Source organism: Anser anser, assembly GCF_964211835.1.
Source record: "Anser anser genome assembly, chromosome: 27".
Taxonomy (NCBI): Eukaryota; Metazoa; Chordata; class Aves; order Anseriformes; family Anatidae; genus Anser; species Anser anser.
In genome coordinates this window covers 7,597,148-7,621,463 of record NC_139748.1, presented here as the reverse complement: position 1 = coordinate 7,621,463, position 24,316 = coordinate 7,597,148, and the positions used below count along the sequence as shown (strand labels likewise).

Below are 24,316 nucleotides of genomic sequence, written 5' to 3'. Positions count from 1 at the left end.
GTCATTTCTGTTTTTAATGACTTTAGTGTATTAATGGTGGGTACTGCCTTTTGAACTGAAATGAGTTCATTTGTGAAATTGAACTTGCCTTGGTGTGCACTGATACTTTTTTCATGTGTTCATTTATAAGTGAGATTTTTTTTTCTTTTTTTTCTTTTTTTTTTTGGGGGGGGAGGGGAATGGGAGGCAGCTGGGGGATACAGAGAGGGAAGGAATAGCAAGATTCTTCTGGCAATGCCTTTTATTAAGGGTGAGCTGCGAAAGCGAGGCAGGCAGTGAGTCAGCATCCTCTCCTGCCTCTGCTGGCTGCTGAACTGTTGCTGGGGTTACTGTCACAGGTGACAGCGGATCAGCCCTGCTGGTGTCCCCAGGCTGAGCAAGGACCTGGTTTTCCTGATATATCAGAGAAAAGAAAGCAAATGGCGAAACTGTAAAAAGACCCCTCACAAAAAAACATCCCCCAGTTGGTTGCTTTGTCATTTGGGGCTTAGAGAAACGGAAAAAAGCAGTTGCTTTTACTTTTGCTTTGCAGGTTAATTAAGAAAAATCATTTGAGAGAATCTTGTGTTAATTGCTAGCAGATCCCTTTCATTTTTACTAGCCCTGCTTGTGCCTTGCCAAAAGACCACTGGCCAACAAAATGAACACAGCCACTGTGGCACCCATGGGTGATCTGGCAGGACAGTGCTACCCCGTTACACAGCTCCCAGCATCACACCCCTGGGTCCCAACAAGGGGCTTGTCTGCCTGCTTGTCTGCAACACAGTGACATGTCTGCCACCCTCCTGCTTTCAGTGTCTTCCTCATTGCAAATGACTCTTGTTGTGGAGGGAATTTCAGAGTGAGTTGCCAGTTTCTCAGAAATGGGCTCTGCAAGGAGGGGAATCCTCAGCAAGAACTGGTAGCTACGAAGCAGAAACCTGTAAAGGATTAAGTTGCAGGGCTGAGCTTCTGAGCTCAGGTCGTTGAGCTCTCCTGCACATTCGGCAAGATGCTGCACAATCTCCTCTGGTCTGAATTTCTGCTGGTTTTGTTTTCCCAGCTGGGAACGTAGCCTTTGCCCAAGGGCTGGGAAGCACTAAGCAGCTCCAGCTTTACCTGAACGCAGCGCTGGCTGGCAGCTTTGCAGATTTACCAGGATCCAGATGTTACAGCCAAATGCAAACCAACTTGCTGCCTGGTTTTGAAAACTGTTCTGTGCTTGCAAGCCCTTTGCAAATGCAGAAAATAACATTCAGCTTTGCAACACACTACAGCTGAGGAGGAGTTTTTCATAACGAGCTGATTCCCAGCACTGGTGGTCATGGGATAAATTCACCGTGAAGATGTGGGAGGTAGGCAGAAGGGCTTTCAGGCAGAAGTGAGTTTCCTCTGGACTACCAGCTAGAAAGTGAAAGGTGACACTATTAATGTTTAATGTAAGGTTGGTTTGCTTTTGTTTGTTTGTTTTTTGGTTTCAAAACACTGTACAAACATTAATTAGCTTAAACCAGGACTACAGTAATATATTTTGTCTGGTGATGTGTGCAAGTTTTAGTTTTCTTTTTAGCTGTTTCCTTTGAGATTGAAAGCCTGAGGACCATGTTGCCAGGGGATCCAGCCACTGGAGCATCCCTGTAACACTGCTCTATGTTTGTAGGCATGCAGCAGCTGCCCCGTTTCTTTCCCTGACTTCATCAAACTCTAACGGAAGTTGGATGGCTTCAGAATAATTTCACCAGTGAGTTCGCTGCTGTGCTTGTTAGAAGGTGGAAAGGGATGTGCTATGAGATGTTTTTTCTCTCTCCTCTCAGCTTTCTCATGCCCTTCACATTCCCCATTGTAACCACCAGCAATTTTACCTCTGGTAAAATCTTCAATGTGATTTTAGTGGAAATCAGAGAACTTCCTGGATTGGCTTTTTGGGCTGCCACTGCTACGTGGGGTGGTTGGGACCCGGAGCTGGGTAGGTCTGGATCTGGACTCCCCAGTCCTGCCGGCCATAGGGGACTGGGATGCCCTGAGGGACCACCCTGGTTCTCCAAGAACCACACTTGCATGAAGTTGAGTTCCTTGTGCTGGCTCCTTCCCCATGCAAGATTTGCAAAACTATAGCTCTTCCCCAATGATATTAAAGACCCGGTTAGTGTAAATTTGTACACATTCCCCCCCCAACACAATGTGATGCTAGAGCATTATCCCACGTTATTTGTTCCCAGGCTGTGTTGATCACACTCCTACAAGCTCAGAGTTCATGCCTCTCCTCTCCAACACAATATTCACTGAACTAGCAAATGAAAAGTCACAACACAATTTGGAGTACTGGGGAAAGGTGAAGAGATCCAAGAGATGCAACATGCTTGGAAAGCCCTTGCCTGCTTTCCAGGTGGCGGTGCAGACATCGCGGGAACCTGTGTGCTGGTGAGACAGCTCATGTCCTCCACCGGTCTCCTCCTTGCTCTGCTCACACTGACCTCATTGCTGGGAGTCCCTGGTGCCAGGGACAGGAGGGGTAAGGTGGGCTCCCATCCCAACCACGCAGCACACAGACTGGGGAAAATCAGGCAATGTCTGTGATGCATTTTTTTTTCCTTTCTGAATATAACTGGCTAAACAGTGGGAAAAAGGTGAAGGGCTCATGTTCCAAAAACAAACATTTGAGCCTTTACAAGGATGTTTTGTGGCACAGCGACAACTTGTAGATTCTCCACTGTTTCTTTGCAAACCAAATGGTGTTATTTAAGATCAGAACTGTTTGTGCAGCTGAACAGAGTTGGGCAGCAATTCACCCTGAATGTCTTGAATTTCAACTGAAAATTTCACTTAAAATATTGTTGCGAAGAGACCAGTCCTGTGGTTTAGGGCAGACTGCTCCAACCACATTGAGACGGATGGCTGGGCTTGGCTGTCAGAGAGGCTGATATCAGAGTTTTTGCTGCTGTCAGCTTTGCTTGGCATAAGTAGGCTGCAAACGCTGCCTTGTGCCAGCTCACTGGACGGGATGAGTGTCACCAAACCCAAGCAGAAGTGACATTCCTGGAATAAATTATTCAGCAAAGCACAAGGAATGACTCCTCCTGCCCCAAACAGGCGCTGTCACATCTCTGCACCCAGCTTTTGCCTGACTTAGGGCTGATGCTCTCCCTGCGTCATGCGAGAGCCGCCAGGCAGCTGCTTTGCATCCTGCTGACTGTGCCAAAATGCAGCCATCCAGCACCTGTGTGGATGTTCGTAAGTCTGTAATGAAAACGCAGCACCACTGCCATGCAATCTCCATGGATTTGTGGTTAAATTGCTTTGTCAATGTAATCTTATATCTTAATGACCAAATAATGGCATGCAACAGGAGCTGCATAAGAAGTCACTGGATATCATTTTGCTGTCATTGTGAAGGCCCTGGAACATGATCCTCATTACAGGGGAATTTGCATTAACATTGTTTGGCCAACATAATCCCACCCCATAATCACATTTTTAGTATATTAAAATAGGTCTGACTCTATCCTGAGTTTTAACCCTTTGGTCCCCAAAGCATTGGATGGGATTTAGCTCAGGAGCTCCGTTAAAGCCGATGGAGCCACCACATGAAATCACCAGGCAACGCAGAGTAATTTGGCTGATCTTGTTTAGCCACAAAATCTGGTTCTTTGATGGCAAAGTAATGCAATACTCCTGCTAAATCCACAGCACCGTGGAAAAAGAAAAAAAAAAAAAAAGAAAAAAAAGTTCCTGTCTGTGCTTGGCTATTTTGGGATGGCAGTTTGATTTTCACTTCCCCCATTTACTAATAGTAATGATCGTTCTCTAAAGATGTGCTGCCTTTGTTAGCTGGATTGCTGCAGTAGGAGAGGACCCCATGTTTTTGGCACCCATTGTGATTGGTGCTAAATGCCCTGTTAAGGGTTTGTATGGATCTTGCAGGAATGCTCTTCACCTGTGCTGACTTTTAAGCAAGCCGCAGTATTCAGAAAGCATTGATTTTTGCTCCCTATCCTAGGTTTCTGTATCTTTCTCATTTTTTCCAACCGTGAGCTCAGCGAAAGACTTCTGGTGCGGGATTTAAATAGACTGTAAGTGGGAGGCGAGAAGTATTCTCCTAGTGTACAGATGAGAAACTGAGGCATGGAGAGATTCAAGGATTTGCTCCATGACTGACCGACACCCAGAGTCTAAGACAGGGACAGGAGCAAGGGCCACACGCTTTATGGTTAGAACACCAGATTCATTTTGGGAAATCAAGATTCACTTCCCATGCCTCCTGCTGCCTCCTGGGTGGCATTGGCAGAGGCAAGTAGGGCAGAATTTGTCACCCCAGAGGTGTTACCCTCATTTAGTGCTTTTGTGGCTTGACAGGGAAATGATGCGATAAGATGCCTGATTTGAAGGAAGCCAGACATCTGTGAGCCCATCTCTGTGTACACTGGGATGACAGCACTTCTCTCCTGGATGGGTCATAGAATCGTAGAACGGTTTGGTTCGGAAGGGATCTTAAAGATCATCTAATTCCAACCCTCATGCCATGTGCAGGGATACCTCCCACCAGACCAGGTTGCTCAAAGCCCCTTGAACACTTCCAGGGATGGGGCATCCACAGCTTCTCTGGGCAACCTGTTCCAGTGCCTCACCAGCCTCATAGTAAAGAATTTCCTCCTTACACCCAATCTAAACCTACTCTCTTTTAGCTTTAAGCCATTAGCCCTTGTCCTATCCTTACACCCCCTGACAAAGAGTCCCTCCCCAGCTTTCTTGCAGCCCACTGTAGGCACTGGAAGGCTGCTGTAAGGTCTCCCCAGAGCCTCCCCCTCTCCAAGCAGAACAACCCAAACTCCCTCAGCCTTTGTTGGAGAGGTGCTCCAGCACCTTCATCATCTTGGTGGCCCTCCTCTGGACTTGTTCAATAGGTCCATGTCCTTCTTATGCTGGGGGCCCCAGAGCTGAAAGCAGGACTCCAGGTGAGGTCTCACGAGAGCAGAGCAGAGGGGGACAATCCCCTCCATCACCCTGCTGGCCACGCTGCTTTTGGTGCAGGGTACAGTTGGTTTTCTGGGCTGCAAGTGCACATTGCTGGCTCTTGCCGAGCTTCTTGTCAACCAACACCCCCAGGTCCTTCTCCCCAGGGCTGCTCTCAATCCATTCTCCACCCAGCCTGTGTTTGTGCTTGGGATTGTCTGCACAAGAGAGAAGGTGGGGATGGCAGGACTGGTCACTCTGGAGCCAGAGGTAGTGATGTAGGACTTACTCCCCAGCTGCAGAGCAAAAAACTGTAATTAAATCAGGGATAAGCCGGCAGGGAAGAAACAGCTGAAGGTTACAGCAGAAGCAAGCAACTAAACCTGGCTGAAGCAAACTAAGCAGAGCATGGGTATAGCCTCCATTCACCTGCTTTAGCTGCATAACCTGTGTTACTCCAAGTTAATTTTGAGAAGCTGAGTTGGTGCTGAGCTCTCTGATGCTTAAGGTCCTCTGCAGACCCATTTGCAAAAGTTTCAGCTCTGCCCAGGAGGTAATGAGTGACCCAAGTGGCAGTGTTGACCCTTCACCTGTAATGTTTGCACAAAATTAGGATTGAGTATGGGTACAAGCAGCAGAGGTAGGTCAAGGTGAAGTCATGCTTCCAAAACAACGTGAGAATTGTCACGAGTGAGTTAATCCTGTCCCAATGGAGCAGCTGGAGCTTTGTGCTTTCCCTGCTGTGGGAGGAGAGACAATACATTTATGGTGTATTAAGGTATTATTGTAGCAGTGTTAATGCTGAAAGGTTTCTGATCCTCAGAAATAAAGAATAGCAAATTTGTCCCAGATTTGTCAATGGAGGCAGGTTCCCATTCAGAACGAGGGAGGGCAGAACTCCCCAACATGCGCAAGTGATGAGGCTGGAGGACACGCAGCCCTGCATGGGGCTAGCAGGGGACAAGGCAGGGGTGGGGTGGAACAAGGCCAAGCCCAAAACGCTCCTTGAGATGGAGTTTGGCAAGGTTTCAAGGCAGGGAACCCATGCCTGGGACCAGCTGGGGGTTGGGATGAAGGGTCCGGAGGCTTTCTGTGCTCAGGGAGGAGTCTGAAGGAGTGCCCCCATGGGCTGGTCTGGCAGTGGGAAAGGTGAAGCTGTGTCCTCTCTGCTTGGAAATCCACCCCGAAAAGGCCACTGAATGAAGAGTTGCTTTCTCTTTTGCTTTGTAGTAACTGCAGCTGATGTTGTAGGTCAGCCTGTAGATCATTGCACAGGGGAATTTCCTAAATGGCCTTTAGGAATAAAATTAAATTTGTTGAGAACAGATGCAACAGAAGAATTGGATGAAAAAGCAGAGAGGATCTCACAGGGGAAGGATGTGGACATCTTGCATTAAACAGAAAAGCCACAGCCTGGAGGAGTGTTTAATGCTGCACTTTGCAGGAAAGCAATGGGGAGACTGCAGAGATGTCCCTTCCCCTGGACTTCTATCAGCACTGGTTGTCCTGGACCCAAACTGACCCCACGCCTCTGCAACCATGCTCAAATCTCCTGGTTTGGGACACAACCTGGGCTGCTTGACCAACTGTGGGCTTGGTGCTGTGCCTGTGTGCAACCCCCCCCAAGGGATGCCTGCAGGGCTGGCGGTGCTGTCACTCCAGCTGTAGTGAGCTGCTGGCCTGGCAGAGCTTAATTAGATTTGACAGGATTAGGTGGAAGCAGCGAGGAAGAAAGAGGGCCAGGCGGCCACGCAGTGCCTTGGGCCATTGGGCTGGAGCCCCCCAGAAATCTTTGAGCCAGGTGATGCTGGACCAGAGCTGCCCAGAGCTGAAGGATTAATGCCTGCTGCTGCGCTGCAGCTGATGGGGGGACCGCTCCGTCCTCCGCCTGGTTCTAAGGGAAGGGCTTTTCCCAGCAGCATCCTGAAGGTACGTGGCTCTCTCGATAGGGCTGGCACTGATTTCCAAAGAATTTACCCCCAGCTGAGATCCAGAGTAAACTGTTGCAATTACAGACGTTATGCCTTGTTGCCTCAAGCCTTTTGTCATCACTAAATGTTTATGGTATAAAGCAGCCTTGTTTGTTTGTCTTCGACCAGATGACAGTGATTTATTGGCAGAAATCCTAGCAGAGGAAAGAGATGAGCCAGACAACTCTGTAAGTGCTACGCATGTATGCAGGGAGCAGATGATGGCTGTTGCATGATCACGAAACCTGCAGAGAGCAGTGTCTAGGTCTTGGATACGAACGGTTGTTTCCAGGATTTTTTCCCATACTCTAAACAGTAATGGCACTTCAGGGGTTAAAGATGCCATGGAGCTCGGTTTCCTGCTTTGTCCCATGTGATGCTGTGTGGAATGGGAGGGATGCTTTGCTGGAAGCATGTTGCTGATTAGCATTGTTAATTGCCATAGGAATGATGAGGGAGCAAGGCCGGAAGCCTGTTGCCCTAGCTCCCTCGTCCTGGGTGACGCTCAGCCGTGAACAGCACAGGACTCAAAAAAGGGGCTTAAAGCCGAGGGGGTGGTGACAAGAAACGCGTGTCCAAGGCCAGGGCAGGGTGACACGGCCTGCAGATGAGTGTCCCTGCGTGTGGCTGTCTTACAACGGCCGTGCTGAGCTGCTGCCCCGCTGCTGGTGTGAAAAACGCAGCGCCAGGGCAGTGCTGCTGCTGGTGGTGGGTGGTTGGCCACGCACCACATCCAGGAGCTTCCTCTGGGCCAGACACCTCGCTGGGGCTGACAGTGGGGTACCTCCGTGACATCTTCTGCCTGGGGGCTTGTAACTCCCTCTCAGACCTGTCAGCAGAAAGGGGAAGGCAGGCTGGGCTTGCTCAGATCTGTTTCTATGTCTAGTACAGACTCGGCTCCTACAGCAATATTTATTGCTGTTTCCCCCATGGGTTTGTATATTTTGTACAGCTTGTTTCTAATTTAAAGTATAAATAAGTTTGATCTTTTCATCTGTTTCTCTCCCTACCTTCTGGAGGCTGTGCTTGTTAAAAATAACCACGGCGAGGAGCTGAAGCAGGGCTGCTGGCGGGGTTTTTGCCTCCTCCGTGGCGGGGCTCCTGTGGGAGCAGCAGCGCGGTGGCCCTCCGTGCACAGCCCCGGCCCGCGCAGTCACAGCAATGGCCTGAACTCCTGCAGCCTCACCTGGCACGTGGCTGGGATGCAAGCACTTCTGGGGAGCCATCAAGGGGGCTTGGGAAAATGGGGAACCAGGGTGGAGGAGCAGGGTGCAAGGACTGTGGGGGGGTGTCCCTGCGTGCATGTGTCGTGGGGATGCTGCAGTTGCCAGCACGATGTATCTGCGGAGGGGGCTTTCTCCTCAAAAAAAATCCTGTTTGACCAAAGCTGAACTATTTGCAAAAGAGATCGTTTGACGCAAGAAAAAAATTGAAAGCCTTAAGCTCTCTTGCAGGAAAGTCTGAAATGCAGACGGGGGTTCAGAGTGAAACTGCCTTTGTCGAGGTGGCTCAGCTTCACTTTGCCATTGATTTTGTTGTGGGGATGCACATGTACGCATGCAAGTATGTGCATGCACAGAGGCATGCACACACAAGCTCACACATGTGCGTGTACACATACTCGTGTGCATATGTGCACACACGCATGTACAAACGTGCGAACATGCACACATGCATGCACACACGCACGCACGCACCCACACTCACATACATGCACACACCCCAAACGTGCGCACACGTACTTTTGCACACCCCCCCTTGCACACGCACACAAGTCCGCACACGCACTCGCACCCCTCCTGCCCCCCCCTCTCTGCCCTGCGCGCCCCCGGCCCGCGCCAGCTCCGCGCCCGCCCCCAGCCCCGCGGCGCCCCCCGGCCACGGCGCCGACCCCCTGCGGGCCGTGCCCGAGCCGTGCCCGAGGGGCTCCCCGGGCCGGGGGGGCAGCGCGGCGGGGGGGGTCTGCGGGGCAGGGCCGGGGGTGCTCTGGCGGCTGAGCGAGGCGGTGCCAGGGCTGGGGGCGGATTTTTTGAGAGCAGCCTCGGCTGCTCAGAGCCGCGGCGGCCGCCGGAGGAGCGGGGCGGCTGCTTCTGCCTCTGCCTGGAGGAGGAGGAGGAGGAGGAGGAGGAGGAGGAAGAGGCTCCGACCGCCGCCTCTCCCTCCCGCCCCCCCTTTCCCCTTCCGCCCCATACCTTTATGGACGAGCGCCGGAGCTTGCTGCACTCTCCGGCTGCCTCTTCCGCCGGCCGGCCGCCGAGCAGCAGCCACCACAACCTGGGCTACACCGAGCAGCCGCCGCCCGCCGCCCCCCGGCCCCACGAGGAGGAAGAGGGCGAGGAGGCGGAGGAAGGCAGCATGACCGTGGTGGGGGGGGGCGGCGGCGGAGACCCCCTGCTGGAGGAGCCGCAGCATCCGCACCCTTTGCTGGGGGGGGACCGCTACGACCACCCTCCGCCCCCGGCCGCCGGCCCCACCGGGCACCCCGCGGGCAGCGGGGAGCACGAGTGCTGCGAGCGGGTGGTGATCAACATCTCCGGGCTGCGGTTCGAGACCCAGCTCAAGACGCTGGCGCAGTTCCCTGAGACGCTGCTGGGAGACCCCCGCAAGAGGATGCGCTACTTCGACCCCCTCCGCAACGAGTATTTTTTTGACCGCAACCGGCCCAGCTTCGACGCCATCCTCTATTACTACCAGTCAGGTGGGCGCATCCGGCGGCCCGTCAACGTCCCCATCGATATCTTCTCCGAGGAGATTCGCTTCTACCAGCTGGGGGAGGAGGCCATGGAGAAGTTCCGGGAGGATGAAGGTTTCATTCGGGAGGAGCAGCGGCCGCTCCCAGACAAGGAGTTTCAGCGCCAGGTGTGGCTGCTCTTTGAATATCCCGAGAGCTCTGGGCCAGCCCGAGGCATTGCCATCGTCTCTGTCCTGGTCATCCTTATCTCCATCGTCATCTTCTGTTTGGAGACCCTGCCTGAATTCAGGGATGACCACGACTATGAGGGAACTGGGGGCCCCTTCGGGACAGGCGGGGGCCCTCTCCCACCTGATGTCTTCACCAACTCCTCGTCCTCAGCCACTTCCATGGTGTCATCCTTCACTGACCCTTTCTTCGTGGTGGAGACTTTGTGCATCATCTGGTTCTCCTTTGAGCTGCTGGTCCGCTTCTTTGCCTGCCCCAGCAAGGCCACCTTCTCCAAGAACATCATGAACATCATTGACATTGTGGCCATTATCCCCTACTTCATCACGCTGGGCACTGAGCTGGCAGAGAGGCAAGGCAATGGCCAGCAAGCCATGTCCCTGGCCATCCTCCGAGTCATCCGTCTGGTCAGGGTCTTCCGCATCTTCAAGCTCTCCCGGCACTCCAAGGGGCTGCAGATCCTGGGGCAGACCCTCAAAGCCAGCATGAGGGAGCTGGGCTTGCTCATCTTCTTCCTCTTCATCGGCGTCATCCTCTTCTCCAGTGCTGTCTACTTCGCAGAAGCTGATGACCCCAGTTCAGGTTTCAGTAGCATCCCTGATGCCTTCTGGTGGGCGGTGGTGACCATGACCACAGTGGGCTACGGGGACATGCACCCCATCACCATTGGGGGCAAGATTGTGGGGTCTCTGTGTGCCATCGCGGGGGTGCTAACCATCGCTCTGCCCGTGCCCGTGATAGTCTCCAACTTCAACTATTTCTACCACCGGGAGACGGAAGGCGAGGAGCAAGCCCAGTACATGCATGTCGGGAGCTGCCAGCACCTCTCGTCTACCGAGGAGATGAGGAAGGCGCGCAGCAATTCCACCCTCAGCAAGTCCGAGTACATGGTGATAGAGGAGGGGGGAATCAACCACAGTGCATTCAAACAGGCTGCCTTTAAGACAGGGAACTGCACAACCACAAACAATCCCAACTGTGTGAATATCAAAAAGATCTTTACGGATGTTTAAAAACAAAACAGCAGCAAAACCTGAGGATGTGGTAAAAAATAATAAATGCAAAGTGACTGTGTACTTGGTGTTGTGTGGAACATGCACCATCGTCAGTCTGTGTATGCCCTTGTTTTTATACGTTTATTTTTTTAGATCTTTCCTTTCTAAAGATCTTAAAGGGATTTAAATTTCTCTGAAGAAAAGAGGACAGCTAACAGTTAAAGAGGTGGAAGATGAAGACAAAACACTCTCACCGCTGAAGCAGGTGTTTGTTCTGCAACGTGTTGCAGGGCTGCTTTTGTTTTCTTGCTTTTGGGGACATCTTGCTTTGCTCCTGATTTTTTCCCCCCTTCCCTACAGGCAGCGTGGAGCCGATTTCCCTTCCATCACATAAGCTCACTTGTTGGATTAGCAGCCCTGGATTGGGTGGGGAGACGAGGAAAACATGTTGCAGAGCACACTGTAAGGGGGCTGGGAGGAAACAACCATTTAATTTTGCAGAGTCTCTGTTACCACATTGTTAAATGGTGCTTAATATTGAAACATGTGGTGTGCCATTACAGGCACATCACAGATTCCCTTTTCTCCCCCACTAGATCATTTATGAAATTCTAATCTGGTCAGAGACCAAGTGCAATCAGTTCTGACTTAAATACAAAAAAAAAAAAACAAAAAACAAAACAAACAAAAAAAATTTTCTATTCTTAATTCCCTTCCCCTGCAGCACAATGGCATTATTCCATCCAGCATAAAATTTGTGGCCGTGCAGTGGGTCTGTGTGCTCTGGGGGGAGGCAAAAGGCAAAATTGAATGGTTATGGTGTGCGGGGAGCGATGCCGGCGAGGACCGGGAGATGCCAGCTCTGTGATGGGCTCCTTGCTGTGGCCGTGCAGCCTCAGACCCACCAAGCTGGACAAAAAGGGATATTTCCACCTTTTTGCAATGCATTTGGGAGAGATACAGCTGCTTATCACAAGAAGATTAGAGTGGCGAACACGCCTTCCAACGGAAGTCACTAATTTGGACTGGAGTGATGCAGTTGCCATGGCGACCCTAGTTTCCTGGGAAACCCCAAAAGGTTGTCATGGCATCCTTTCTCCCATCCCCCTTGGTCGTCGTTGTTCCTGCAAAAACCCTTCCAGATGGTTCCAGCCCTGCCATCCCGCAGGACACTGAGTCTCTGCACCTCGCAGGGCACCCGTCCCTGCATCCCCATCCGGTTGCTGCACCCCCTTCTGCACCGTGTTCCCATGAACCAAACACCCACCTGTAGGCAATAAGCACACCCTAAAACTCCCCTCTTCCTCCCAGAGGAGTTCACACCTTGGCGGTGAAATCTGGGAGCCGAGCCTCGTCCTGCAGACACTAGCAGCCGCTTGGACATAGCAGCAGCGGCGCTGCACCACCAAGAAAGAACCGCGCTTGCCCCACGCCACATGAAACCCCGAGGCTCCCCCAGAGCATCCTCCAAGGGCAAGAATGGCCCCAAGCAGCCAGCGGGAAAGCTCAGCTGGGAAAGCGTGGCAGCCTTTGGAAACAAGGGGGACAAATGCAGATCTATTAAGAGCAGGATTGAAAAGTAACCCAAACCCCACCAGGGAAAGCGTGCCTCCTTCTTCATTCCGTGCACACCAGGGGCCACAGGACATCTGATGGGATCAGGTGAGCTTTGAACGGGGTAGAGGTTTTTTGCATTGTAAGGTAACATTGCTTTTGGGAACAAACCTCATGTTTTCCACTGCTTGGTTTTGTTTTCCAGCTCCCCCTGTTGCCTTCATGCATTTTTGTGCATGTCAGGTAAATGGAATACCATCCTATGGCTCCTCTGATTATATTTGCTTTCCGCTTTGCTTTTTAGTGCTGCACAGTGAGTTCTAGGCAGGCAGGCGCTGAAGGAAAGCTGTGCTGCTTTTGTGAAGTGGCGTTTCTTCAATTCTGCACAAACAGGAGTTATTTGCAGAATTTTGGTGTTTCAGGCTGGTCCCTGTGGTGGAAGCAAGCTTATGGGGCTGGCAGGGCACAGGGCCAGGAGTGGCTTTGAGCACCTGGTCCCCAGCTGTGCTCTATTCCACTGGCTTTGGGGCTGAGAGCAAAGAGACTCCTTGCAGGCGGTGAAGTGCACAGGAATGCCAGCAAATTCCTCCTCCAATAAAGAACAATTTGACCCTAGCCTGTGCAAGTCATGCATTTTCCTAAGGTACGGAAAGGGGGATTTGTTCTGAGAGAGACTGGCCACATCGATATTGGAGTTTAGCTGGGACTTTAAAAGACCCAGACGTTAAAAGGGTCAGGACAGTTTGTAACATATAACACTCTTCCTTAGCCCCAGTGTCCTCACCAGTTAAGAAAACGTTAATAACCAAGGAAAACATCAAAGCAGCTTCTTCGCTAATGGTACGTGACAGCTTTATTGGAACTGTGGTAGTTTTCCCCAGCTGAGGATCTGCTCAAACCATCTTTATGAGGGGGATGCTCCACAGCATTGCGGGAGGTGACAGTCCTGGCATCCTTCATCCCGACAGCTTCCTAGGGAGCACTGATGAACACGAGGCTTTCTGGAATACCCCCAAGCACCTTTTCCCCAGGCTGCTGGCAGGCTGAGATGTCGTTTCTTGCTATAAGCTCTCACTTTTAGTGTTATTAAAGCCTTTCCACATGCCTGTTCCTAAAAGGAGGATTTGAATTTAAAAGCAGTGGAAGCACTCCCCCTTGGGAGAGCTCACCGAGGAGTTTTGCTTCTGCATTTTCGCTGTGGCAGCTGCACAGAAACCACATGTTTGCCTGGAACTGGCAACGTACAATTTTCAGTTTCAATGCCATCTAAAATAAGCAGAAACTTTGCTGGTTGTTCGTTTGCTTTCCTGTCTAATCCCCGCCTTATTTTGTGGGGGCAGAATAGCTTAAAACAGATTTTACTGTCAGTTAGAGATGCTATATCAGGGAGATGGTAAGGAAGCCACTTCATCCGCTGTAGTTGTTAAAGCACGGAATGGCATTGCTGAAAAACATCAAAGCACTGCTGCTCCATTTTTAAGATATGCACAGAAATTGGAGATGTAGTAGCAAGCAGAAAAACAGGGATATCCCTGCTATACTCTGCCCCATTTCTGTCTGCTCCTTCCCTCTGTGCTGTCAGTGTCTCGCTGGGTACCGTACGGTGAGAGAAACACTTCGTGCTGTTGCATGGTCTGACGCTCCTCTGAAAGCGGCTGCTGAGCGTGTCCTGGCAGGAATTGGAAGGAGTGCTGTGAGACTGCTCCCTTCACAGCCAGCTGGTTATTGGGCTTCCTGTGCTGTCTTGCCATGTGCCTCCTCTTCAGTTTTAGGACTGTTTTAACCACGACCTGGGAGCCAACAGTGAGCCCCAGTCTTCGCAGGCTGTGAAGAAACTAATTTGTCTGGACACCGAGCATGCCCAAGGCAAGACACAGGGCTTGGATGGCACAGCTCGCTGCCTTGAGTGGAGAAAAGTCATTGCCCAGGGCTCCTGGCTGACATTTAGGGTCCCTGCCTCCCCAGATGCTTTTTGGTCCTGAATGCCACCCTGGAACAGGGTCAGCATTGCCTTTGGTGCAGGGGGACACGAGGGACATGCAGCAACCCCTTGCCTGGCCCCTCTGCTTGGTACTTTGAAGTTCTCACTTTTTTCTCCTGCTTATTTACCCTTTTTTGGTGTGTTTTCAGGCCTGCATTCTTCTAAAAAGGTTCTGTTGCTCTCCAGCCCAATAGATGCTCTCCAGGTACTAGTGGAGAGAGGACAGGATCTGTCCCGCCCAGGTGTGGACACATAGGAGGTCCGGGGGATATCTCTTTGCTCCAGGAGGGCCCCGTTTCTTTCCAGACGATGGTTGCTGCTCCATTACTTGACAAAAGGGACAAAAGAAACTGTTATTTCTTTGTAATCACCAGTTTATGGGCTGTTCAGTGGAGATGAAGGGCAGACCAGCAGCTTCCCCAGCAGAAGGAAAGGAGCCATCAGGAGCTCGTCCGCTGCCAAGGGATCTCTCCTGGCAGAGCAGGGCAAGGTCTCTTGTGGCAGTTTGTGCTTGTGGATAGCATTCTGCATGAAATCTGTTTAATTGTGTAGTTTGGAGCCCTCTTTCTGCCAAGCTTTTAAAATATGCATATCTGTGTAAGAGCACATGGAGGCTCCCATCCCAGCCTGATGCAAGGCACTGCCTTCTTCCCTATTTCAGTGCTTTAACAAGTGATCTCTGGGCAGGCTGCAAACCTGAAAATGAAAACAGACATATAGGATTTAACCACGAAGCATTCTACCCTTCAATCTCGTGCACTGCGTGTACTGGGAAGGAATGTTCAGTCTGTGGTACGCACCTGCGTCCTTGTGCCAAGGCAATCAGGTGGGCGCAGGCAAATAGGGTTTTCCTGGGCACGGATGTTCCCTGGTGCAGGGAACTGCTCCTTCATCGGGGGTGGGGGGTGGGAGGGGAGTGTTAGAATATATTGTAGGAGTGGTGATTTAGGGCTTTCTTAGGGCACAAATAGGACTGGTGTGGAGCTCTGATGAACAGCAGAGCCGTTGCATGGTGTGGGGCACATTTGCTCCTGGGAGAGCACTGCAGAGCAGCACCAGCAATGGCCCCACTGCGGCCAGCTCCTACGCTGTACACTCCTGATTCTGCTGTGACCAAGCCCTGGACACAATCGAGACCTTTTACTTCTGCTTTTGGCTTCCTGAGCAGGAAAATGAGTAATGGCACCTCCGTCAATGCGATATTCATCCCGCCTAACAGGACGCGTGTTTGCTGCTCTGTGCTTGGAAGGCGTCAGGGCTGCTGTGCTCCTGCTGTTTGTCACTGGGAGAAAGCAAATCATATTTTTTGCTCATGAGAACCATCCGCCATATGGAAAAAGGGTGGGTGCGGGGTCCCATGCTGCTCTTTCAGATGGAGCCATGTTATCCCTGCTGCTGGCAAAACTCATCCAAAAATGCTCTGAGAAAATCCCTTGTGAACCCCTGCTTACTTTTCCCTCCACAAACAAGGCACTGCTTTTTGCACCTCACAAGTTTCAGGAATCCATCCGTGTCTCGTTACTCACAGAGCCTGACTATTCAGTGCTGAGGATGCTCTGCGGCAGGACAGGGAAACCTTCATGCATGAATGTCCCTGCAGGGCACCATCAGTTTTCCCCTTCTTATGAAGCAGGACATGATCCAGTAAATTAAAACCTGTCTCCTATCTCGTTCAGCTTGTCACTGTGGTTGGGAGCTGCTAAAATACTTCCTGATAGCTGCTCTTCACCTGCTCATAACAGGAATAATCTTTGCCCAGACAAGCTGGCAAATGCAAAGACCCCTGGATAGGCGATGCGAATGGCAGCATGTGCTGCTGGGTTTGTTCGGTAATGATTCATTTCCTTGCGACTTGTAATTCAGATGCTTTTCTGAGTACAGCTATGCTTTGTCATGTCTGTTGCATTTGTTGCGCTTCATTTTTAGCATCTTTACACATACTGTGTGGGAAGACTTGATTCGGATGTGCGGCTCACACAACTACATCAGCCACTGGCTATCTCTGCTCTGGCTGTCAAGGAAGCAGAGTGCATTTGGCTTTATTTTGATGCTGACCAGCACCAGCTGTTCTGCTTGCTTCTTCCATAGCGGATAGATATGGAAAATCCTTTTGCGTTGTGTCATGGTTTGATCAGCTGCGGCGGCACTGAGGGCTCAGCTCCAAGGTGGAGAGCAGGGCTCCTGTAGCAGCACCTTTGTTCAGGATTTTGCTCTCATGAGCACCCAAAGGCTGTAATGGAGCACAGAAAGGATGAACGTGCACTTTGCAAAGCATTTTTGCATTTCTAAAGAGGTGTATTTGCTGTCTGGCTAGGCGGTAGAAAAAAATGAGCTTAGTACACTGCAGTGTGGCTGTTGATGCTGTGCTGTTTTGCAGCTGGTCCATGAAAAAAGGCTTCACTGTGGTGCAGACCTGGAGTATGAGCGAGGCCTGGGCTGTGTTTGCTCCTGGCCTGCTGGGTGTTTTTTTTGGGCAGGTCAAGTCCTCTGGCTTCAGTTTCCCTTACCTGTAAAATGACACTGAGTGACTTTGCTTAATGTTTGGAAATGCAGCAGTGAAATGTGACGTGGAAGGAAAAGGCAGTTTTAGAGCAAGAAGTAAGAAATCACCCAAAGACTTCATGGTTTTCAGCTTACTTGAAGGTTACAGGCTATGCAGACCCCCCAAAACTCATAAACTGAGGTGATTTCCCCCATCTGGAGCAAAGCCCAGTTTTTCACCATGCTTCCCAGGGACACCAGCTCTGCACTATTGCTCCCCTTCCCATTTCCTTTGGTTTCTTCACTCCACATCTTTGCACTTGCATTTCCATCCTTATGCTCCATTTCTCCCAAGATCTCTGTGCATTTGTAGTCAAAATTCTCTTCTCCCTCCTTGCTGGTCTCTGCATCCATTTCACAACTCAGTAATGATTTGGACCTTGGGCTGTCACAGCAGGACAAAAATGCGTAACCCAGGACTTTGGGTTAAACATGAACCTGTGTGCTGTAAATTCAGACTTGGTTGTTCATCGCCTGGGACTGTCTCAACGTGACCAAACCTTTCAGCAATGTCTCTCTCATTCTGGCTAAAAAATGTGCTGATCTGGGAAAGCAAAGCATACACAAGGAGAAGCGAAAAGTTATTGCAGCTTGGGTTCAGCTGCTTTGTGAAGTGTCCTGCAAATTGGCTTTATTGCTCCATTTTCTTAACCAAGATGTCATGCAGCTCCCTTACAGGAAAATATTATGATAGCACTTACCTTTATCAGCCATTCTTGGAGCTCAGTAAGAAGAGCTATCAAGTTAATGTGATTAGATCTGTTTTCCCCAAACCTGCATTAATTGTTATCAATTACATCCTGCATTTTAATTCTGTATTCAAAGCCTCAGCCATTCCAGTGTGTTATTTGGGATCAGAGAAAGACAGATAGATCCATCCTTTTGCAGGTCACTTTGTTTATCCCTTAAAAAGTTGGCCCAACAGGAGCTATTTTCCAGTCCTGGACTTCCCCCAGGTCCAGGACTCAAGAAATACTCAATGCACGCAATCTTGCGAGCTGCTTCACCAGCTCCAACCTCTTGGAAACAAGTTATTTGGCTTCACCTTTTGAAAAACAGCTAGTTTCCGTGGCTGCTGTTTAATATCCTCTGTTTCTGTTGGAGTGGGGAGGATTTCATCACCCCTGTATGCTGGGAATACATCTGCACCCCTTCAGGAATCAGAGCACCACCATCTATTGAATGCTCCTGACTTCTCACTCCCACTACTCTTCTAGCTGAATTTGGTGAAATAACATTATTCTTAGGCTGAGGATTTGGGGTTTCTGTCTACAAGGGCAGGGATACATCCTGGAAAGACGGCGGGGTACCCAAAAGTGTTGGATTGGGCTGGGTCAAGAAAGCCGGGCTCTGCTTGCATTTGTGTCCCTTGCTCTCTGTCCCGGTTCAGCTCACTACGTGCCGAGGTGTCTGTCTCAGCACTCGGGAAGTGCCTGGTGAGACGGCTCCTGCCTCAGCAAGCTTTGCTGTGCTGTAGCCCCTGGGGCTGAGCACGTGCCTGGAGCGTGCCCTCGTGCACCTAGTACTGGGTGTGCAGAGCTCACGCTCTGCCATCCCTCTTCAGTCAGATGAAGGGCGTCTCCCAGGCTGCGGCCATTCTGGCTGAGCACTCAGAGTAAGGCTTCGTTCGGGTTGTATTTGTGTAACCCTCCAGCCATGCTGGGGGATCCCAGCGGTGTTACCACAGATCCTCAGGAAAGCAGGAGTGCCTCCGTGCTGGCAGGTGGGGGTGGGCTGTAACCCCCCCCGTTAAAGCCCAAACCCCAGTTCATGTTCACCACATGACTTGCCTTTCTGGCACAGCAGGATAAGTGGGTGCTTGGGCAGCTGCCTGCCCTGAGACCCTTACAAGGAGCTCTAAGCCCTGCTGCGAGCATATTTCCCCAAATACCATGCTGCTTTGCAAGGCATATTTGCTTCCTGTGGGAAATCCCACCTCCCTCTTTCCTCTCCCTGCTCTCATCGCCCACAGCATCCACCGAGCACGTCTGGCATGGATCCTGTCCTGCCTTGCCTATCTCCAGCCTGCCTCTCCCCTGGGGGAAAGCAGGCTCCTTTTGGGGAAGGGCTTGGTGGCTGAGCTGGGACCACTGGGTCTGCGTTCGTTAGCACTCGGCTCTGACCCGTTAACGCAGATCCTTCCCATGGCTGTCTCATCACCAGCTGCTAACGAAGCACCCGGCTCATGTAATCTGATTTGGTGGTAGTGCTCATCTTATTAGTGCACACCACACGCTGGTTTTAATATAGTTAATGAACCTCTCTATAGGAAACTTTACTAATTCCCACTTGAAAAATCACCATGGAGGAGGTAGAATTCAGGACCCATTCGGTGTGTAATGCCTGTGAACCTGCAACACCCTCTGAAGATGGGGCTGTGTCCCATCCATGGGCGGGCAGAGCGATGCTCCCATTGCTGGGCTATGGACTGAAAGCAGAGGACAAATTTTCAGAAGATGAGAGTAATGCAAGCAGTGGAATAAAGTTTTTATGTCAGGTTGGATCTCGGAGGGCTCAGCCTGTAGTTTGGGAGCGAGATCAGCCCCTGCTCTTGCATCCCCTTTGCTGATCTCAGCAAATCTGCACCAGATTTATGAGCTCAACCAGTTGCTTAATACCATGTAAATCATATCAAGTCTTTACAAACCCAGCTTGATTAAGATAAAAAAGTGATAAGGAAAACCCACTTCAATGCTAATTATTCTGGATTGGATTTGGAACTTGTCATTAATGTGAGATAAGAGTTAATAATTGAAATATGTTTAATGAATCTTTTTCTAGCTTTAGCTCTCTTTAGACTGTGTTGCATTTAGTCCGTTAAGCAATTTTAATTAGCAAATTTTCACTTTTCATTTGTGAGGAATGAGGATATGAAGTTGTCCGAGGGGACCAATGTGCAAGATCTATTCCACTTTGCCTTGAAAAAATAACAATGTGTTGCTTGTTTTCAAAGCCAGGCTGTGCATAAAAACTGTTGTTTGATCTGCCCAACAGATAACAGAAGCTTCGAATTTAAGAGCTTCAGGACTGTGTTGAAGAACAGAACACCTCGAAGGAAATCACACACATCCCAGCCTCGACTGATGGAAGGTCCGTCCTCCTGCACCCCAACACGTTAAACATTTGCTATGTTATCTGTGTCTTCTAACCCAAGTGCATTATGTACCAGGGATCATCTTTTCAGCTGGAAGATTATTTTCAGATCATGTGCAATATGACGAAACTGAACAAAGCCAGAAAAAAGGCAGAGGGGAGGTGGAAATCATTTGGACATTATTTCATAAAAAAAAAAAAATAAAAAAAAAATGAAAGATTAGGAAAGGAAATGTTAAGCAGAGCTGCTAATAAGCAGTCCAAATTTTTTGCTTGGGGTGGGAGGGAAATGGGGAAAACTCAGTTGCTCATAGTGTTCCCTTTCCAATGACACAGGCTTTTTTCAGCAGTGGGAAGTGAATAAGTTCAGTACTATTTTTCTGACTTGCCTGTATACACTCTTTATAAGTACGAATGTGCCACACCAAAGCTGTGATTTACTTTAAGTCCTCATAATGCACCAGGAAAGTCCCATCTCTACCGACATTGAGGAAAATCATGTCAGACAGTCCACGAGTTGTGCCTTGCTTTCAGAAACTCTGTGAAAAAAAGAAGGAAAGACAGTTTTCCAAGGCTGGAATAGCTGAAAAACCCAATCCTGAGTTGTCATGCCCTACTTCATTTCATGAGAGCTTGTGTACCTGTCTCTGCCCCTACACAGTACTTTGGTCCCAAGTGAATATTATAGTATTTTATTCCTAATACTATAATAAAAGGGAAACGCATCACTGCTCTGCCCACCACTGGTTTATTTTGCACACTGGTGTTTTTTCGCTCTGCTGGCTTCCCCTGTGGCTGTCCACTGTGAAGCTGTCAAAACTGGATGGTTCATAACCTCAATGCATTTCCTAGGACAGTATGGGTAAGCATCAGCCTGGTTCAAAAGGATAAATGGTCTGCAGAGACACAATGCAAGCAGCAAAGGGGTAGATGCTCTCTCTCTCGCTTCTGGCTCTCGCTTCATCCACCTCCCCAGCTCCATCTGCACGCTGCTGCCACCCCAGCTTTGAGGCGAAAACATGCCCAGTGCATGCTCCGTTGCAGAAGCAAGGCAATACTTGCAGAATGTTGGATTTCTGTGTGAAACTAATGGTGGTGGGATTGAGCTGGGCACAAGAACCTCTGCACCTGCACTACAATACCTCTCCAGGGATGATAAAGAGATTCTTGTAGCTGCTGCAAAAGCAAGTCACTCATCAGGGCTGGCCCAGGTGAAAAGAACTGGCTCATTCTGAAGCAGAAGATACACTAGGGGAGGCAATGGGAGCCCAAATGGGAGCATGTGTGAAGTAGACTCTGGAGTCCATGCTTGCTTCGTGTTCATGCCCAGAGGCAGCTTCAAGGTTCCTGCTCCGTCATGGAGGGTGACAGCAAAACCTGGCTTTCCTGGGCTGCATCCGCCAACGTGCTGGGAGCTGAGCTGTTCACCCACATTTCAAACAAGACCCTGGGCATGGACGGGAAATATCCACGGGAGATGTGTGGGATGCTCTGAGCCACAGCCCAAGTGAGGATGCTTTTAAAAATAAACATCTACCTGGAAGAAAGGCTCTGAAGGGGGAAAGCTCAGGGGAACACCCATGGCAAAGCAACCGTCTGTCTGCACCACGTCTTCTTGCAGCAGAGCTTTGAAGACAAACGAAGCCCAAGTGGGCTTCTGAGCTGTCCTCTGGGACTGGGAAGGCTCTGGACTTGTCTGTCCTTCAGCAGCAGACGTCGTCCTCATTTCTGGCTAAGCCCTGCATGCAAACTTCAACCAAAATTAGAATTGAGAAATTCCCTCCACTGCGGGGAGTTGATGTGGTTCTCAAAGGGACGTGTTGACTTTGGTGAGGTCATGTTTATTCATTAATTTAAAAACAAAACAAAACAATAGCAACAACAAACCACAGCTCATTTTTGGGCTTTAATTCCTCCTCCTGTCATGGCCCCTGCGCCCATGGTGGTGGTGGAGCCACAGAAGCAATGCTCTGGGTTCCCAAAACAAAAGTCACTGAAGCTCTGCACAGGTGCAGGACAGGGAAAATGGGCTGGGATGGTGAGCAAAGAAAAAAAGTGAAAAAACAGCAGTGTTAGTCAAAGCTACATCGGTCACCTTCCAGAACTAAGAGCCAGAGATCATCTGGCCCTTAGTGGGACAGGGTTTCTTGGGTTTGTTTGCATTTATTTCCAGTGTGGTAGGAACCCTGTAGCTGTGGATGCATTGGGAAGCGCCGGTGTGGGTGCGGTGCTGCTGGTACCAGGCTCCACGGTGGCTTCAGCAGCAATGGGGGCAGAGGGAGGTGGGCCGAGGGCCGAGGTTGCTGCCAGAAGCCCAGGAGCAGGTCCCTGAGCCCACGAGATGAGCTGGGGGTGCCAGGGAACTGTGGCAGCGTAGCTCTCTGAGGTGCGAAATCCATTTGGCAGAAAAGCTCAAATTAAAGCTAATTGGAGCAGTGGCTCTCATTAGCCTCACCGTTGGCCATGTCCTGCCTGAAGGCCAGCCCAAGGGGGCTGGGAGAGGCAGCCCCTCCGCCCCATACATTGCTCTGCCAGCAAATCCCTGAGGATCTGGTGATAACCACAGCATGGCTGCTCTGAGGATGGGCTTGCAGGGATTGTCACCTCATGGCTAACTGTAATTTAACTTGGCACAGATAAAAACCCAATTTCCCAGGTATCCCGGGCATCCATCCTCGTGCCCTGTAAAGTGGAACTGTGTCCTCTCCCCAGGCTGGTCTGTGCTGCAGTTCCCCTGTACCAAAATTAATGCTTGGACCACAAACATGTGTCCAGTGTCTGGGGGATGAGCCCGCTTCCTTCACTGTGAGCCCCAAACAACCTAGCAGTGCTCTCTTCCCCACTGCAGAGGACAGAGCTGCCAGCAGGCTCAGGGGAGATGGGCCTGGACTCTATGGGATGATGTCACATCCCAAACTGCTAAATAGCTGCAAAAAAAATTTGTTTGTGGTTTCCTCTGCAGCAGAAGGCTTTTGCAGCCTGCTCCTGAGGCGGCAAACGAGATTGAACAAAAACTTTGGCAAATCTGAAAATATCTTGAGGTGCAAGCACCTTTCTGCCATGCTGGTGGGTTTGGGCTGCAAATAGCCCCAAGTGCTCATGGCAGGTTAGATCCAGCATCCCTCAGCAGGTTGTCTGTGTCACCTGCGGGGCACCAGCACCAGGCGAGGTCAAACATTGGCAGGAGGGAAGTTGATTTTCTGGACTGCATCACAGCCCCGGCTCTTGGGAAGTCCTTGTCCCAAAGGTGTTAAATTTAGTTTCTTTTGGAACATGAAATAGTAGCCCTTAAAAGGGGGGATAGAATGTATCAGTACAAAAGTTATTTTTATTTTTCACTGGTGTTACAGAGAGTTTTTTTACGGCATATGTGTGTGTGTGTAATACCTTGTCCAGTTTCAATAGCCACTGTGTTAAAGCGTCTCCCTGTTACGGTTTGAAATGTGTGCTTTGAAGAACAAAGCGACGGAAGAGCAGAGCCCCTTGACGGGTCAGGTTTGAGCCAGAGCTCCTAAAGCAGAGATGCCCCACGGGTTCTGGCCACTCTGCTTCTTCCATGCAGCCCCAACCCTGCCCAACGGACATCTCAAAGTGATGGAAATTTGCCAAATTTCAGCCTGTTCTTGATATTGTACATAGTGGCTCTGGCAACGAAACCACCGTTTGGTAAACGTGTGCTCCATGCTGTTGGATTTCTTTTGCTTGGTTGCTGAACCAGCTAGTTGTTAATGTGCTTTATCAAAATAACTGGGAGTTTTATAGTCTTCAGCTGTTGGTCCAGTATATTATCTGTGTTGCCATGACTCTGAATATAGTCTTGTGTGTTTTAAAGATAACCATCATGTCAGGAGAGCCATGTTGAAATGCCGTTTTGGGGGGGCGGGGGGGGGGGGGCGGGAGAGAGAGGTCTGACTTTGGCAAGGGAAGACAAAAAATATATATATATCCAGTCAATTAAAAAAATATATAAAAAAGAGTGATTTAATGATGGCTGACAGCAAGAAAAAATCCAAAAAAATAGCGTGTATTTATTCCCATAATCATCCTACTGCAGGCTGCTCATCTTTATTCATAGCCCTTCAAAGCTATGTTCAGATGATGAGAACTCATGCATTGTATGTGCTCTTGAGACACTGAACACCTATACATTCCTCCTGCTGTCTGCAGCAAATGCTGCCCACCATCCCTTCTCCCTTTTGATTTTAGGCTGTTATTAAAGTGAACAAGAGCTTTGCTGTGGGGCCCAACCTGGAAGATTTGCAAGGAAGGCCACTAGGATGCTCTAAGCAGCACTGGGAGGGCACTGGAGGGCTCTACCAAACTCCCAAGGGGA

At 50.1% G+C, this 24,316-nt stretch overlaps 1 protein-coding gene and 1 long non-coding RNA gene across 3 annotated transcripts; both read left to right on the top strand.

Moving 5' to 3' along the window:
- Positions 1–425: 425 nt before the first annotated feature.
- Positions 426–3,362, top strand: LOC310887101. Of its 2 annotated transcripts, none has more exons than XR_014575653.1 (3): positions 426–1,423; positions 1,640–1,720; positions 2,199–3,362. It is a non-coding gene; the product is annotated as an uncharacterized lncRNA (long non-coding RNA). The 2 variants fall into 2 exon arrangements; XR_014575654.1 differs by having other exon boundaries at positions 1,323–1,397.
- A 5,673-nt stretch (positions 3,363–9,035) lies between these two features.
- LOC310887100 (potassium voltage-gated channel subfamily A member 3-like) lies at positions 9,036–23,874 on the top strand. The gene is made up of 2 exons (XM_083812593.1): positions 9,036–12,476; positions 19,885–23,874. The coding sequence occupies exon 1, from the start codon at positions 9,096–9,098 to the stop codon at positions 10,830–10,832; it is 1,737 nt and encodes a 578-aa protein (XP_083668719.1). The 5' UTR covers positions 9,036–9,095; the 3' UTR covers positions 10,833–12,476; positions 19,885–23,874.
- Positions 23,875–24,316: the final 442 nt, after the last annotated feature.